The sequence below is a fragment of the Amblyomma maculatum genome, chromosome 6 (assembly GCF_055883805.1).
Source record: "Amblyomma maculatum isolate TAMU_Amacu chromosome 6, ASM5588380v1, whole genome shotgun sequence".
Taxonomy (NCBI): domain Eukaryota; kingdom Metazoa; phylum Arthropoda; class Arachnida; order Ixodida; family Ixodidae; genus Amblyomma; species Amblyomma maculatum.
The window spans coordinates 177,175,644-177,190,365 of NC_139349.1; the positions used below are offsets into that span (position 1 = coordinate 177,175,644).

Below are 14,722 nucleotides of genomic sequence, written 5' to 3' on the forward strand. Positions count from 1 at the left end.
TGCGCCCTAAAATGAAAAGCATAGCACATAGTGACAGCACACAATACAATATAAATGTAATGGCGCAAAGGCCAAATTCAACTGCAATAAATAATATAGCAGTCCATGCATCTACTAAAGCTCTGCAGTAATGAACAAAACTTTTGTGCCAATCGTGTGAAATGCACTGTCGAAGCAACTTTAGCTTTCGAGGTGAAGCATAATTCACAATGAGGTATAAGCTACCTTGATAAAAACCTGCTGTAATAATTTACATTGTGGCCTGATAACATAAGCAGACTTGCTACGACTCGATGTGAAGAATTTTGCACATATCAAAATGCACCTTACCAAGCAAATGTCACAAACTTTAACCTACTGCCGAATGATTAAGCTAACTGCTTTACTCAACTATGATTTGCCCAGCTATATCTTGTTCCAAATGTCTAATCATGAATCATTTGGTTGATGCCAGTTCATGGACACATGAATGCCTTATGACAATAGTCTAATATGTGCAATTTTACCTTGTAGTTGTAGTATCGGCTTCCAGAATTTGGAGGGCAAACAATGGCAACATGTTTCCCATCGACTGCTCCCAAGCAGTTCGGGAACTGCCACCGAATGGCAAAATCTTCGGCAATTTCTTGCCACTATTCCTTTGTTGGAGTCTGAAAGCAAACAGCAGCGCTATTTTAAGACGGAAAGCAGCAATCTAGCAAAATATGTCATCTTAAAGAAAGTCAAAAGCCAACAACAGATATGCATAACACAATTTTGACAATTTTTCACAGCCAAGAACCTTCTCAAAAGTACAGCTTGATAGACATGATAACAAATATGTTCAGAGCCTCTTAAGTCGCCCTCTTTTAATCAAGTTCCTCTAATGCATAAACCTATAGCTGCACTCTGTACCATAGATTTCCATTAAATCTGCTCGTATTTAATAGTAGTTTATAAGTATTATAGGATAATACTGTCCTGTACAGTCTGTCAATAATATACAGCCCAGCGTGTTCACTTCTAAACCCTTTAACAAGGCTCCTGTAAACAATACTGGAATATAATAGACAAGCTAGAGAAGAGTTCGGACGAGATTTATTATCTACCAGGTTTGGAAAGCTGGAGATATGCAACGAGCCCAGATACGGTGCTTAGAATCAAAATCCGTGGGCCGTATACTTTTGACAAAGACTGTACACAATGTGCATACCAACTCGTAGCACTGCAGTCAACAGACTGGAATGTAATCAATAAGAATGGTATATTGGGACACAGAAACGGTTTTGGATTTGCTAGCTGTAAGCTAGCAAAGAATAGACCAGAAACTAGCAAAATGTTAAGAGTGCTGAGAACTCTCACAAAGCCTCTGTGAAGCTTAGAGCAAAGCACTTTAAAATGAAGGGTGCATATCTAAGTCTACTTCTAATGACTTTCATAGCAGAGTGGGTGAGCATTAATGAAGTTGTGCAGTCGCACTTGTCTCACCATACAGAAGTTTCAATTAAATGCAACGGGTGACAAGGTTTTCAGCAAAGGTGCAGCTCACCTACATGAAAATTTCTTTCAGTCATTCCCAGATGGCCCGGCATGTTGCATGAATGCAGCGCCTCGCAGTCTCGATGCCCACACGGAACGCAAGTAGAACGTTGCAGATGTCCTGCCCTGAAGCCAAGTAGCTACAAGACAAACAAAATCAATACATGCAGAAATTTCATCTTGATCGTCTGGTTTTTGTTCGACGTTTGAGTTTTTGAAGCATCTTTTGCACAGATGAGGCAGGGAAAGGAATTTCATTATATGAAACTTCGAGGTTTTAACAATGCAATGTTACATGTTTAGCACATTATTACGCTAATTATGCCAACATGATATAATTGTGTAAAACTGTTTAATACATCTACCCAAAACGAAGCATTACTATGTTAAGTAGGTAATAGGGATCACATAGACTTGTAACAAACCTGAATGGAAAGGAGTCGGAAAGAAAGATGAGCACTTATTTATTGGGTGTTATGAAAGAATAATATTTCAAGAAAACAAACATGGTACCAGCAGTCAATAAAACATCTGTATTTTTTAACCTGCTTTGCGCCATAGTAATATTTGCCACAGAGAAGCATGTGCATCTGCCTATACAGCCTGCCTGGAAATAACACTTACACTCCAGCAAAACAATTGTGCTTCTAATTGATAAAACAAGGTGTGGTGAAAGGGGAGCATATTTCTCTAGTTCTCGCGTACTGAGTGGCACACGCTCGGTAGATGTCACTTACTGCAGTGTAATCACAACAAAATTCTTGTATACACTGCAAAACACTACTTTATATCTGTTTTGTCCCTTGTTATAGGCATTTAGCACTCCTTTTTATACATTACCCTTAATAATCGCAAATTTGCTGGTCTCGGCTATCTTTCTCAATATTTTTCCATTCATGTTCTCCATATTAAGAACAGCACGCTACTGAATGTCCTATTGCTAATTCTTGCAGAGCAGTACACTTTGTCTTTGACACCTTAACTGACAGAACTCGAGCTCTACAAACCTTAGTGCTATTGCCAGCCTCTCTCCTTACTCCAGGGGCTCTCTCACAACGTGCTGCCGTGTGAGGTCCGTAGCCACATAGCCTAGAAGCTCGTCGAACAGCTGTGGGGTCATACGGGAAAATTTGAAAAAAAGACCGTGGTCCCCATCACGCATTCGACGCATCTGGTGAGAAAAATATGGGGTTTGTTGGTCCAAGAAACAAATGCACATCAAGGCTGCGATAATCTGTAATATGTTATGGCAGGCCTGAATGTTACGGATAATATCTACAATGAAGTGAACAAATTTTTTTAATATAATAAATAGTTCTCGTGGCCAGATTCTGTTAAGGTGAGCACTGCACTTCTACTACGGCACTTTAATTATCTTGTCATTGTCTCAGGCAGCACAAAAATAACAATGTTCAGCAAAAGCAATGAAGAGTCGAGCCGGCTAGGATCAGCACCTCAGCACTTGTTCTTGAACAATTCGTATGATGACAGTCCTTCATATAGGATGCAGGAGACTTTGACGCTACTACTAATCTGTGGCTGCATACAGTCAACAGTGCCACCAATGCAGCAATCTTGCTGACCAAGTGCAACTCAAAGCTTTCCAGTTGCTGAGTGTCCAGCGTCCTATCCAAATAGAATGACAGCTTCTACAAATATGTATATGCAAACGCAGCATTTCATGTTGCTGAATTAATAGAGTCCACATTTATTTTGCAACTAATATGCAAGAATGAAATGACCCCCTTCAGATATCAATATCTCAATCATATATGCACTATTGCATGCCATTACAAAATCTGCAATTGTAAATTGCTGCTTGATTTTGTTTGCATAACACTCAGTCTCACTGGGACAGAACTCGTTGTATTTTGCTTTTCCCTGAACATAGTGGCTCATTTTTCATGTGTACGTGTGTGTCTGCATGTGTCCAGCATACCATATGAACAAAACAACATAGCAGCTGCAGTTTGGTCAACAGGCAGTAGTGCAGGGCATCACGATATATGAACTGCTGCATAGTTTTGCTTAATTATACAACACTCACATTTAAATTCCTTGGGTGAGGTTACGTGCAAGTTATAGGGTTTTCCCCATCGGAACAACTCGCGCTGTGCGCTCAGCGAATCTCATTTTCTCATCCAGAACTCTTGTCCTTATGTCACGTCTATGAGAATAAGAAAAAAAAAGAAGAGGGGGGGGGGAGTCGACATCTGATTTCGCATAAAACCTGACACAAGGACGAGAAGAAAAAAATAAAAAATTGAGGAGGAGAATATGCGACACCTGACATGCGAACAAGAGAACATGCACAAAAAAAAAATGGGGGGAGACATATATTGTATATGAGAAACATGACATGCGGACACGCGAGAAAAAAAATGGGGAGGGAAGCGTGCAATAGCTGACATAAATCTGACATGTGAGAAAAAAAATAAATGGGGAGGAGAAACAACTTATAGCGTGAGTTGTTTCGAGATGGTAAGCCCTACGCGAACGTTCCCATGAGAAATGAGGGTCGTTGAGCTATGTGGGAACTCACACAATTATTTTTTTTTTTTTACTAGACGATCGCAAACTACCGAAGCTCGAGTGGACGAAATCAATCTAGTAACAGTCCTCAAGCAGCATAAGCTCTGAAGTTGTCTGTAGCCTGCATACGCACGCTAATGAAATGAATAGCCCCAAGTACTTACAGCTGTGTGGTAGAGTCCTTCTTGCTTTCGCGCCATAAACACTGGCCGAACCCACCACCGTGGCTCTTTCCGCTGGCGTCGGATCTCTCTCCTCAGTATGAGGAGAAGTGCTACCCTTATCGCGAGCAGTACAACACGCCTTCTTACGCTCACTGCTGGCATGATTTGAAATAAATGTGCAAGCACACGGAGTCGAGCCTTCACAGCAAATCGGTTGACCTCAGCCGTGGAGGAACAAAACCAAAAGACTCGTCTCAGCTGCGGTAGCGGAAAACGGGACAGATTGATGTTGCGTCGATGGCGTTGCAGATTGTATTGAAAAGCCGAAACAAATGTTAAAGATGCGCGTTTATTTGTGTAGAAGTAGAATGTATAATCTGTAATTAAGTTTCATAATAAATTACGTCTCTTAACGCTTTAAAAAGCATAAATCATTCAGTGAATGTTAAAACTGTTTTGGGCAATGTCTGCTTGTTAGGTCTAGTAACAACGCACCAGCGCGAGTACAAGCGTCAGCAGTGAGCGCCAACGGCGCCAGCGCCGGGTCCCATGGAGATGCGCACCGCTCAGCGTCGGCGCTGATAGCGCGGACGCTGAGCGCCAACGCCCAGGATATGTCGTTGGACTTGGGCCTTTAGTATAAACGAGCTGATAGCAAGCTCGGTTATACTCTTAGAAGGGGCGTGTAGGGCCGCGCCCGAGGATGATCACTTGCAGGTGCGCGTCTCTGCAGGGCGCCGCCACTCGTCTGTCTCTGGTATTGTAGAAGCGGTCCCCCTTCTGCAAGCGTGCCGCGGGTGGGGAGAGCCGACCGGACCGTGGGCGCCGGATTTGCGGGACCATTTTAGCCCGAAGGTCATGCATGGGAACATGCGTAGCTGAACGTGCTGCCGGGTGCTCGCATCTATGGCACCCTTCGTACTGGCCGGTAGCGAGCACCCAAATTACCCTTCAGCCTTTTTTTTTTACACGTCGACGTTGAGCAGTGCGAAAAGAAGTTTATCCTGCCTGCAGATGCGACAAAAGAGCGCCCGAAGAAGCATTCAGGAGTTGACTCGGATATTGTGCTCAGAGCGGGCAAGCCAGAAGCTCCCCTTTAATCCGGCGCCAGGCCTGCAGAATGGCGGCTTGTTGATCTTTCCCTTTCCATGTGGTTGCTCGTAGTGGTAAACACGGGTGGCGCGGGGCAGTGCACTGTGGAAAGAATTCAGCCAGCAGCGGCAGCGTGGATGAAACGGCGGTGCGCGGGAGACAAGTGGGAAGAAAGTCTCCCGAGAGGAGAGGGTTCGATACCCTCACTGGGGAAAGAGTTTCGCTATGCTTTGTTTGTTGTAATTTGTATTGCTAGTGGGGCCCTGGGTTAGAGGCTAAGGCCAACCCATGGGGCTGTACCCATCTAGCATATTTCCTTATTGGACAGTTGATGTGTGGGGCTGGCCTCTGAAAACGGCCGCCCCCATTTCTTTGTTTTATGAAGGTATAAATGAGATAGTGATCCAAGAGAGTTGAGTCCAGTCTGAGCTGGGGCTCCATGCAGAGGCATGTGCGCGGCTGTTCTGCTTAGGCTCTAACCAGTTAGGTCGAAGAGTAAAGTAGCGCAGAGTGTTGTTTTTGTAAATCCATTTCATGTTCCATTTTTAGTCTGTTACCTCGGAAGGAGACTGCAGCCATGAAATTAGGAGACGCCTGCTTCTGGGAAAGAGAGCAATGGTTAGCCTTGACCGCCTAGTAAAGAGCAGAGACATTAGTCTGCCAACCAAGATCCGTATAACTCGTGCTATGGTCTTTCCAGTTGTGATGTATGGATGCGAGAGGACTGTGAAAAAGGCTGACCGCCGAAGAATTGACGCGTTTGAATTGTGGTGTTGGCGAAGACTTGAGAGTTCCTTGGACTGTCAGAAGATCAAATCAGTCGATATTGTCGACCATAAACCCTGACTGCTCATTGGAGGGTCAAATTCTAAAGTTAAAGCTCAGCTACTTTGGTCATCTGTTGAGAAGAGAGGAGTCGCTGTAGAAAGATTTGATGTTGGGAAAGGTTGAGGGTCGCCGGAGAAGGGGTAGGCAGCAAACACGATGGTTAGATGGCATCCTCGAGGCACTGCAGGTGAAGTTATGTGATGTTAGGAAGATAGTGAGAGACCGGAAAGCGTGGCGTGACATGGTCCATATGGTCACGAAGAGTCGGACACGACTGAACGACTGAACTGAACTGATATATGCCGTGCTGTAAATATATGCTCTACCATAATCACCTTCAAGTGCGCCTCCTGGTCTTCTCTACGCCGAACTACATAACATGAAGGGTAGAACTTCCGAAAAAGAACGAACAACATAAATTCTACTAGCCTCGTTACTGCAGATGTATTGTCTAGAGCCCCGATTCAGTAAAACCAAATTGATGCTCATGCGCTGAGTATTGGCGAAGTCGCCAAATTCGTTTCGGGCTGTTTGACAAATGCCGTCGAGGCTAGCCTTTTTGAACGAGTCAAAGCTGAACAAGCAGCCGATGAAGTCTGTCAAGCTCTCGTAAAAGTCAGCCTGGAAGGCTGGCCCAAGTTCTCATCCCTGTCGATGGTCTTGCGTCCATACTGGCAGGAAAGAGCAACGCTGACAGTCGCTAAGACGTGCTACTCAAAGGTGTGCGGCTGGTGATTCCACATTATTACGCGCAGAGGTCTTGACGCGCTTGCACGAGTCACCAAGGAATCGAGAAATGCAGAGCTCGAGCCAGAGTCCGTATGGTGGCCTGGCTCGAGCTCGAAGGGCTCGCTTTCGCAAGTGCACCATTCTGGCGGAACTTAGAAGGCTCAAAAACATTCACTTATTTTCTGTGAAAAATTTATTAAGGATGTGACAAAAAGCCTTTAATCCCGGAAATATGCCGCCCGTTTCCACAGGTCAGGAAGCTACGGTAGTTTGTGTCTGCGCAAGTTCGTGTCATGCATAAATGTTTGTTTTGCCTGCAGATACCTTCCACGACGAGGATTTGATATAAATTAGGAATTTGCACCGTACAGTAAAAGGCTCTCGCGTCTTTATGATTGGGGGACATGGAAGGACAGCCATAAAATATATACGCGCCTTTCCACACTCTGCAGAGTATTTATCTCTGTTTGATCCGTGCATAAGTGATGAGGGAGCAATGTTAAAAGTGTATTGTTTTAATCATTCTTTTCGTCTAGAATTCAGCAGTTTCATTTTAAGATGCAACGGAAGGAAAAAAAATATTAAAAAAACACGAAGTTCGCACTTTGCTTGTGTGTTTACTGAGAGGAACTTAGCGACTGATGAAACTCAGCTCTAGAATATTTGAAGTGACATGTCCAGAATTTCCAGAGGCTAGCTTGGATGCGTCCAAATTCAGGCTGCACCTCGGCTCCGACGTGCTCTTCAATACAAAAGCAGTACACACACACACACACACACACACACACACACACACACACACACACACACACACACACACACACACACACACACACACACACACACACACACACACACACACACACACACACACACACACACACACACACACACACACACACACACACACACACACACACACACACACACACACACACACACACACACACACACACACACACACACACACACACACACACACACACACACACACACACACACACACACACACACACACACACACACACACACACACACACACACACACACACACACACACACACACACACACACACACACACACACACACACACACACACACACACACACACACACACACACACACACACACACACACACACACACACACACACACACACACACACACACACACACACACACACACACACACACACACACACACACACACACACACACACACACACACACACACACACACACACACACACACACACACACACACACACACACACACACACACACACACACACACACACACACACACACACACACACACACACACACACACACACACACACACACACACACACACACACACACACACACACACACACACACACACACACACACACACACACACACACACACACACACACACACACACACACACACACACACACACACACACACACACACACACACACACACACACACACACACACACACACACACACACACACACACACACACACACACACACACACACACACACACACACACACACACACACACACACACACACACACACACACACACACACACACACACACACACACAATACAATACAATACAATACATCGGCACGTCGCTTCAGGAACAAATATCGGTATCAGTTTCCTGAGGCGCAACAATGGATGGAGGGATGGATGGATGGACGGACGGATTGATGGATGGATGGGTGGATGGATGGATGGATGGACAGACGGACGGACGGACGGACGGACAGACAGACAGACAGACGGATGTACGGATGGACGGACGGATGAACGGATGGATGGACGGACGGACGGATGGATGGATGGATGGATGGATGGGATGGATGGACGGGTGGGTGAGTGGGTAGGATGGATGGATGGATGGATGGATGGATGGATGGATGGATGGATGGATGGATGGACGGACGGACGGACGGACGTACGTACGGACGGACGGACGGACGCATGGACAGATGGATGGACGGATGGATGGACGGATGAATGGATGGTGGATGGATGGATGGATGGATGGATGGACGGACGGACGGACGGACGGACGGACGGACGGACGGATGGATGGATGGTTGGATGAATGGATGGATGGACGGACGGACGGACGGATGGACGGATGGATGGATGAATGGAATATAGGAGCGTCCCTTTTGAAACGGAGTGGTAGCAATTGCTATCATGCTTATTTTCCCCCAATATCCCAATTATTATTTTAGATCGGTTAACTATGCCATCATTCTATTTATTCAATTTGTGTGTCTAGCTTAAAACATTATGTCACTTTTCTGCTTCCAAGCTACCAATCTTCCAATCGTGTTATGCTAGCTTCCACCGCAGGTTCATTCAGCCGACCACTGGTATCTCTAAACACAAGAGCTTCAGGAAAAGTGACTGCGCCTGCATCGACTTCCGGATAGATACCGTCACATTTGAATATAATATGGTTGTTTCTTAGGATTTACCACTTACTGCACATGTGTCATCTTAATTGTAAAATTTCTTTTGGTTGCTACGTGTTCTAAGAGACCCTGATCTAGCTTCAAAAAGTAGGGCACTGCCCCTTGAGTTATCAAAGAAAGCTTCCATCCTGATCTGCCTTTTCCACTTTCCGTGTAGTTTCACACTCTGTTTCTTGTCCATCGAATTTATCCAATTTTTCAGTTCAGTTCAGGCGTTCAGTCGTGTCCGACTCTTCGTGACCCTATGGACCATGTCTGCCACGCTTTCCGGTCTCTCACTATCTTATCCAATTTTTACCTTCTGTGTTTTTCACGTGTTGCTTAACGCTCTTTATTTCTTCGTCCTTGTGACCAGCATACTTACTGGCTAGTTTCCTAGTTCTTTTCCTCCATTGTGAGTCAATGCTTTTTAGGTATATGCATTTAAATACTTTAGCTGCCTATCTGTTGCTGTCCAATTTCCTCAGGCGTTCCTCATATAATATTTTACTCTGAGCTTCCCGTACTTCGAAAGATGTCCAGCCCTTGTCTCCCTGTACCACCTCATTTGGGGTTTTACCGTGGGCACCCAGCGCTAATCGTACGACGAATCTCTGATTTATCTCTAAAGTCGACCTTACCTGTGATTTGAGGCACAAAACAGCATATCCGAAAGTAAGCCCAGACGCCATAATTCCTTTTCAAATACTCCGCAAAATCTCATACCTGTTGTATCCCCACAATGCCCTATGATTCATCATCCCGGCAATTTGTTGCTCTTTTGTCTTAAGTGATTGCTATGATTTTATTGTATGAAAATCCTTCGCATACCCATACCCCGAGATATTTATATTCTGCTACTCTGTGTATTTCATGGCCTTGTATTTTAACACCCTGATCAGTTGAGCCGTTGCAAATCATCACACCTGATTTAACTGCGCTAAAACTGTGACCTAGAGGGTCCGCTTCATCTCCGCAATACTTAACCAGAGTTTACAATTCCTCCTGACTCTCTGCTAGCAGCACAATATCGTCTGCATACGTTAAAACCTGGGAGGCGCCACTCTACCACACTTCCGCCTAATCTATAACAAGTTAAAACCTAGGTTACTTTTTGTGTCCTCCGTTCCATATTTATCATATAAAGCATGAACAGCAGCGGTCATAGAGGACGACCTTGTCTTAATCCTTTGCATACCTAGACAGCTTCCGTAATTCTAATCCGAGAGGGAACACAAGGGAAATGAGGTGCCAAAGTTGGCATGGCTAACCACGCGACACAGAAAAATCGCAAGCAAGGGTCTTAGCGGTATTGTTAAAAACTGAACTACCTCTCGGATGGGCGTCGGAGAACAGTTAAAGGCAGCGGCTTTGCAGGCGCTCTAAATAGAAAGCTGAACGTTATCAGTATTCCACACGTCCGAGCTCACACCTTGCGGCATTGAACTCTATGTGTGAGTGTAAAAAGCTGAAGAAACTGCGTGAGAATTACTTTGTTTCGCATGTATAAATATCACATTTAGTCGGAGTAAATGTTTCTTGTCCCATCCGTGGCGGCCGCTTTTAGCTGGAGGCGAAACGGAAGGCATCCGTGTGCTTTGAGTTGTCATTACACGTTAACGAACCCCAGGAAGACAAAATTTCCGGAGCCCTCTGTATCAGGCTTGTGTGATAGCCTGATGACAGAGCACATGTCATGCGCAGTGCGTGCGCCGCGCTATGGAAACCTATAAATACAATGGCCATCAATAAACATCCGTTCTTCTTGTTCTGGCCGTCATGCTGTCGAGTGCCTTCCTGTCGATCTGATACATGGTGTCAGAAGTGGCCAGTTAGCCACGGTGGATGATGGACCTGCTGAAGCCCCCAGAACCCTTGCAGCTCTCGGGAAACCTGTCTCAGAACTGGAAGCGATTTAAGCAGAAACTGGAACTGTTCATCAAGGCGACCACGTCTAAAGAGGATTCTAAAACCGGTGCAGCAAAAGCAGCGCTCCTCTTAAGCGTCGCCGGAGATGAAGCGCTTGACGTCTTCAACACATTCACGTTTGAGGCTGGTGAAGACAAAGAAGATTATGACACTCTGGTCACGAAATTTGAGGCCTACTGTGCTGAGGTAAGCAACGAAATGCATGAGCGTTACGTATTTCGCTCGAGGAAGCAAGGGGATGGAAAACCGTTTGAAAAAATTTATCCGAGATTTCAAGAAACAGGCAACGCAGTGCAACTTCGAAGGTCTGAACGATTCAATGATCAGAGATCAGATCGTCTTTGGGACGAACGATTCAAAGTTGCGTGAAAAATTGTCCGTGAGAAGGGCCTAACATTGATAAAGGCTGAAGAAATGTGCCGAGTAGCGGAATCAGTGGCACGAAGAAATCAGATCTGGGAGAAGCCAGATAACAGTATTGACGCAGTCTCTCGGTATGTAGCGCCATGCCGTCACTGCATGGATCCACAAGAGAAGACTGCACTCGACAGGAATGTATATCGACGACATTCTTGTGTGGGGGGCTACACGGCAAGAGCATGACGAGCGGCTAGTGGCAGTGTTAAAAGCCGCCGAAAGGGCAGGACTGACATTCAATGCCGAAAAATGCAAGTTTGGTCTAACCGAGGTTCAATTTCTGGGTGACGTCATTGGACAAACTGGAATTTCTCCAAGTCCGAAACTAGTGCGCAATTTGGTTCAAATGCCAACGCCAAAAAGCAAAGCCGATGTTCAGCGCAAGTTAGGAGTAGTCAACTACTTTGGAAAATACGTGCCTCGCTTGTCTGACAGAACAGCGCTGCTACGAGCTCTTATCAAACCTCAAGTCGAGTTTGAGTGGACCGAAAGTCACGAGAAAGAATGGAAAAGCGTCACGCAGGTACTCGCGACAAAGCCCGTATTAGCAATATTTGACCCTAAAAAGGAAACGAAAATAACATGCGATGCATCCAAAGATGGCGTTGGGGCGGCACTTCTGCAGTGTCACGGTGGTTCCTGGCGACCAGTGGGGTATGCATCCCGAGTGCTAACAGTTCCTGAGCAACGTTACGCACAAGTTGAGAAAGAAGCGCTCGGAATTTTGTTCGGCTGCGAGGAGTTTCACCAGTTTGTGTACGAAAAGAGGGTTATTATTGAGACCGACCACAAACCACTTTTATCGATTTCTTCGAAAGGAATTTGTGACATGCCCCCACGATTACAGAGATTCTTTTTAAGACTTCTCAGGTACGACTATGTGCTGCAGTACGTTCCGGGCAAGCACCTCGTCCTGGCGGATATGCTGTCACGAGCGACTCCGGCAGGTGAAGTTGACAATGCGAGTGCTACGGAAGATGTAGAAGTTCACGAACTTCAGCTCCTGAACTGCATGGTCACGGAAACAACACAACAGGAACTGGCGAAAGGAACAGCTCGGGATTGCTACTTGAACACTGTCGTCACCGACTTATCAACAGACAAAGAAATTCAAGGTGAACTGAAGCCTTCTTCATCTGAACTGTCCGTTATCAGCGGAATACTCTTCAAGGGTACGAAAGCCGTCATACCGAAGAGCATGCGCCGGGAAATGCTAAAAAGAATTCATGCTGGTCACCTTGGTTTGAACGAATGCAAAGAAAGAGCCAGACGTCTCTTTTTTTGGCCGGGCCTCAACAGTGACATCGCTGAGCTGATTCAGAACTGTTCAACGTGCAGAAAGTTTGCGTACAAACAAGCCAAAGAGCCCTTGCTCATGCGCTTGGTGCCACAGTGTGCATGGTACAGGGTCAGAGCGGACATCTTTTGTTTTAGGGGACATTCTTATATTGCCGTATATGACGCTGTTTCAAACTTCCCAGATGTCGAGAAACTTCCAGACACAAGTGCAAAAAGCGTTGTTGCGGCTCTCAGCGCTATTTTTGCTCGATATGGCGTTCCTGTGGAACTCTGCACGGATAATGGACCCCAGTTCTCAAGCCAAGAGTTCGCGGTTTTATCCAAGCAGTTCGACTTCGCACACGTCACGTCCAGTCCCTACTACCCGCAGTCTAACGGTCTGGCAGAAAAAGGTGTCCAAGTTGTGAAGCGGATAATGAAAAACACAGATTATGCAGGAGACGACTTCTGGCTAGGCCTTCTAGCCTACCGCTCAACACCACTGGCCGATGGTCAGTCCCCTGGTGAACTTCTTCAAGGGAGGCGCCTTAGATCTAATATTCCAGATTTCGGCAAAATCACGGCCACTGATGTGGTGAAGCATCGTCAGACATGCGAAGGGCGGCCGTTGCCACAACTTGCTAAAGGTGACGTGGTGCGACTAAGAGATACGACTTGGTCACAGAAAGGGAAGATTGTTGGACAAGCTGCTCCGAGGTCATACCGCGTCATGACTGAAGATCGTCGTGTTCTTCTACGAAACAGGAGACACCTGCTTCACACTGGCGAGAAGTATGCTGAAACAAGTGACGACGACACCGACAGCATTGGTAGCGTAACACCACAGCTTTCCAGCACTGACACTGCTACAACACAGCAGCCCTATTCCAGCCCACTTCCAGCCCATGGTGCCACGCCCTCAGCTGCAGTCACCCTTCCAGATCCAACCAGGACGACCACCACTCTCAGAAGGTCGACTCGCACCATACGACCACCACAGCGCCTTTGTTATGATGCTGCTTTTAATCAATTATCATGAACATTTGCTTTGATCTTGTGTTAACCATGGAAGGATGTATCAGGCTTGTGTGATAGCCTGATGACGGAGCACATGTCATGCGCAGTGCGTGCGCCGCGCTATGGAAACCTATAAATACGATGGCCATCAATAAAAATCCGTTCTTCTTGTTCTGGCCGTCATGCTGTCGAGTGCCTTCCTGTCGATCTGATACACCCTCCCTTATGGCGTCTCTCATAGGGCGAGTCACTTTGGGACATGAAACCACTTAAATCATATCGATGTTTCTTGTTTTGCTTACACCAAAGTGTTAAAATGAAACAGGCCTCGGCTATTTTACGGTATTGCAAGGGACATTTTCTACGCGTATGGCGACAAAAAGGATCCCCATTCAGTCGGTGACAGGGACTAGAGGATGAAAGATAGAACTAAACTTAACGCCTGCATGGCACTTTTATTCAGAGTCATTTAGGCTGACATCCATGTAGCTCTCTTCTGCGTTCTGATATAGAAGCTGTTAGCTTAGAGAAGGAAGCAATTTTTTATTGTACATAGAGACGTCCGAATGTTCCAAGCGTAAAAGAAATAAAACAATTTGAAGTACTGTCCCCGAAGAATCACTGTGCTCGTCACGACTGCGAACTAAACAAAGTACACATTGAACTCGCATGTAAAGTTCTGTTTGCATTGATTACAAGAATGATGAAAGGTGAAGCTGGTGATGTGAGCAACTTGGTATGCAACTCCGCA

General features: G+C 45.8%; 1 protein-coding gene across 1 annotated transcript; it reads left to right on the forward strand.

Annotated features, from left to right (window-relative positions):
- The first annotated feature begins 12,505 nt into the window (after positions 1-12,505).
- LOC146187474 (uncharacterized) lies at positions 12,506-14,037 on the forward strand. The gene is made up of 2 exons (XM_084605779.1): positions 12,506-12,791; positions 13,404-14,037. Exons 1-2 carry the CDS (start codon positions 12,506-12,508, stop codon positions 13,991-13,993), a joined length of 876 nt encoding a protein of 291 aa, XP_084461905.1. The 3' UTR covers positions 13,994-14,037.
- The last annotated feature ends 685 nt before the right edge of the window (positions 14,038-14,722 follow it).

Coding starts and splice junctions, on each gene's coding strand:
- LOC146187474 (XM_084605779.1), top strand. CDS start 12,506: ATGCCCCCACGATTACAGAGATTCTTTTTAAGACTTCTCAGGTACGAC. Junction 12,792..13,403: donor AACAGACAAAGAAATTCAAG/GTGAACTGAAGC, acceptor TGAAAAACACAG/ATTATGCAGGAGACGACTTC.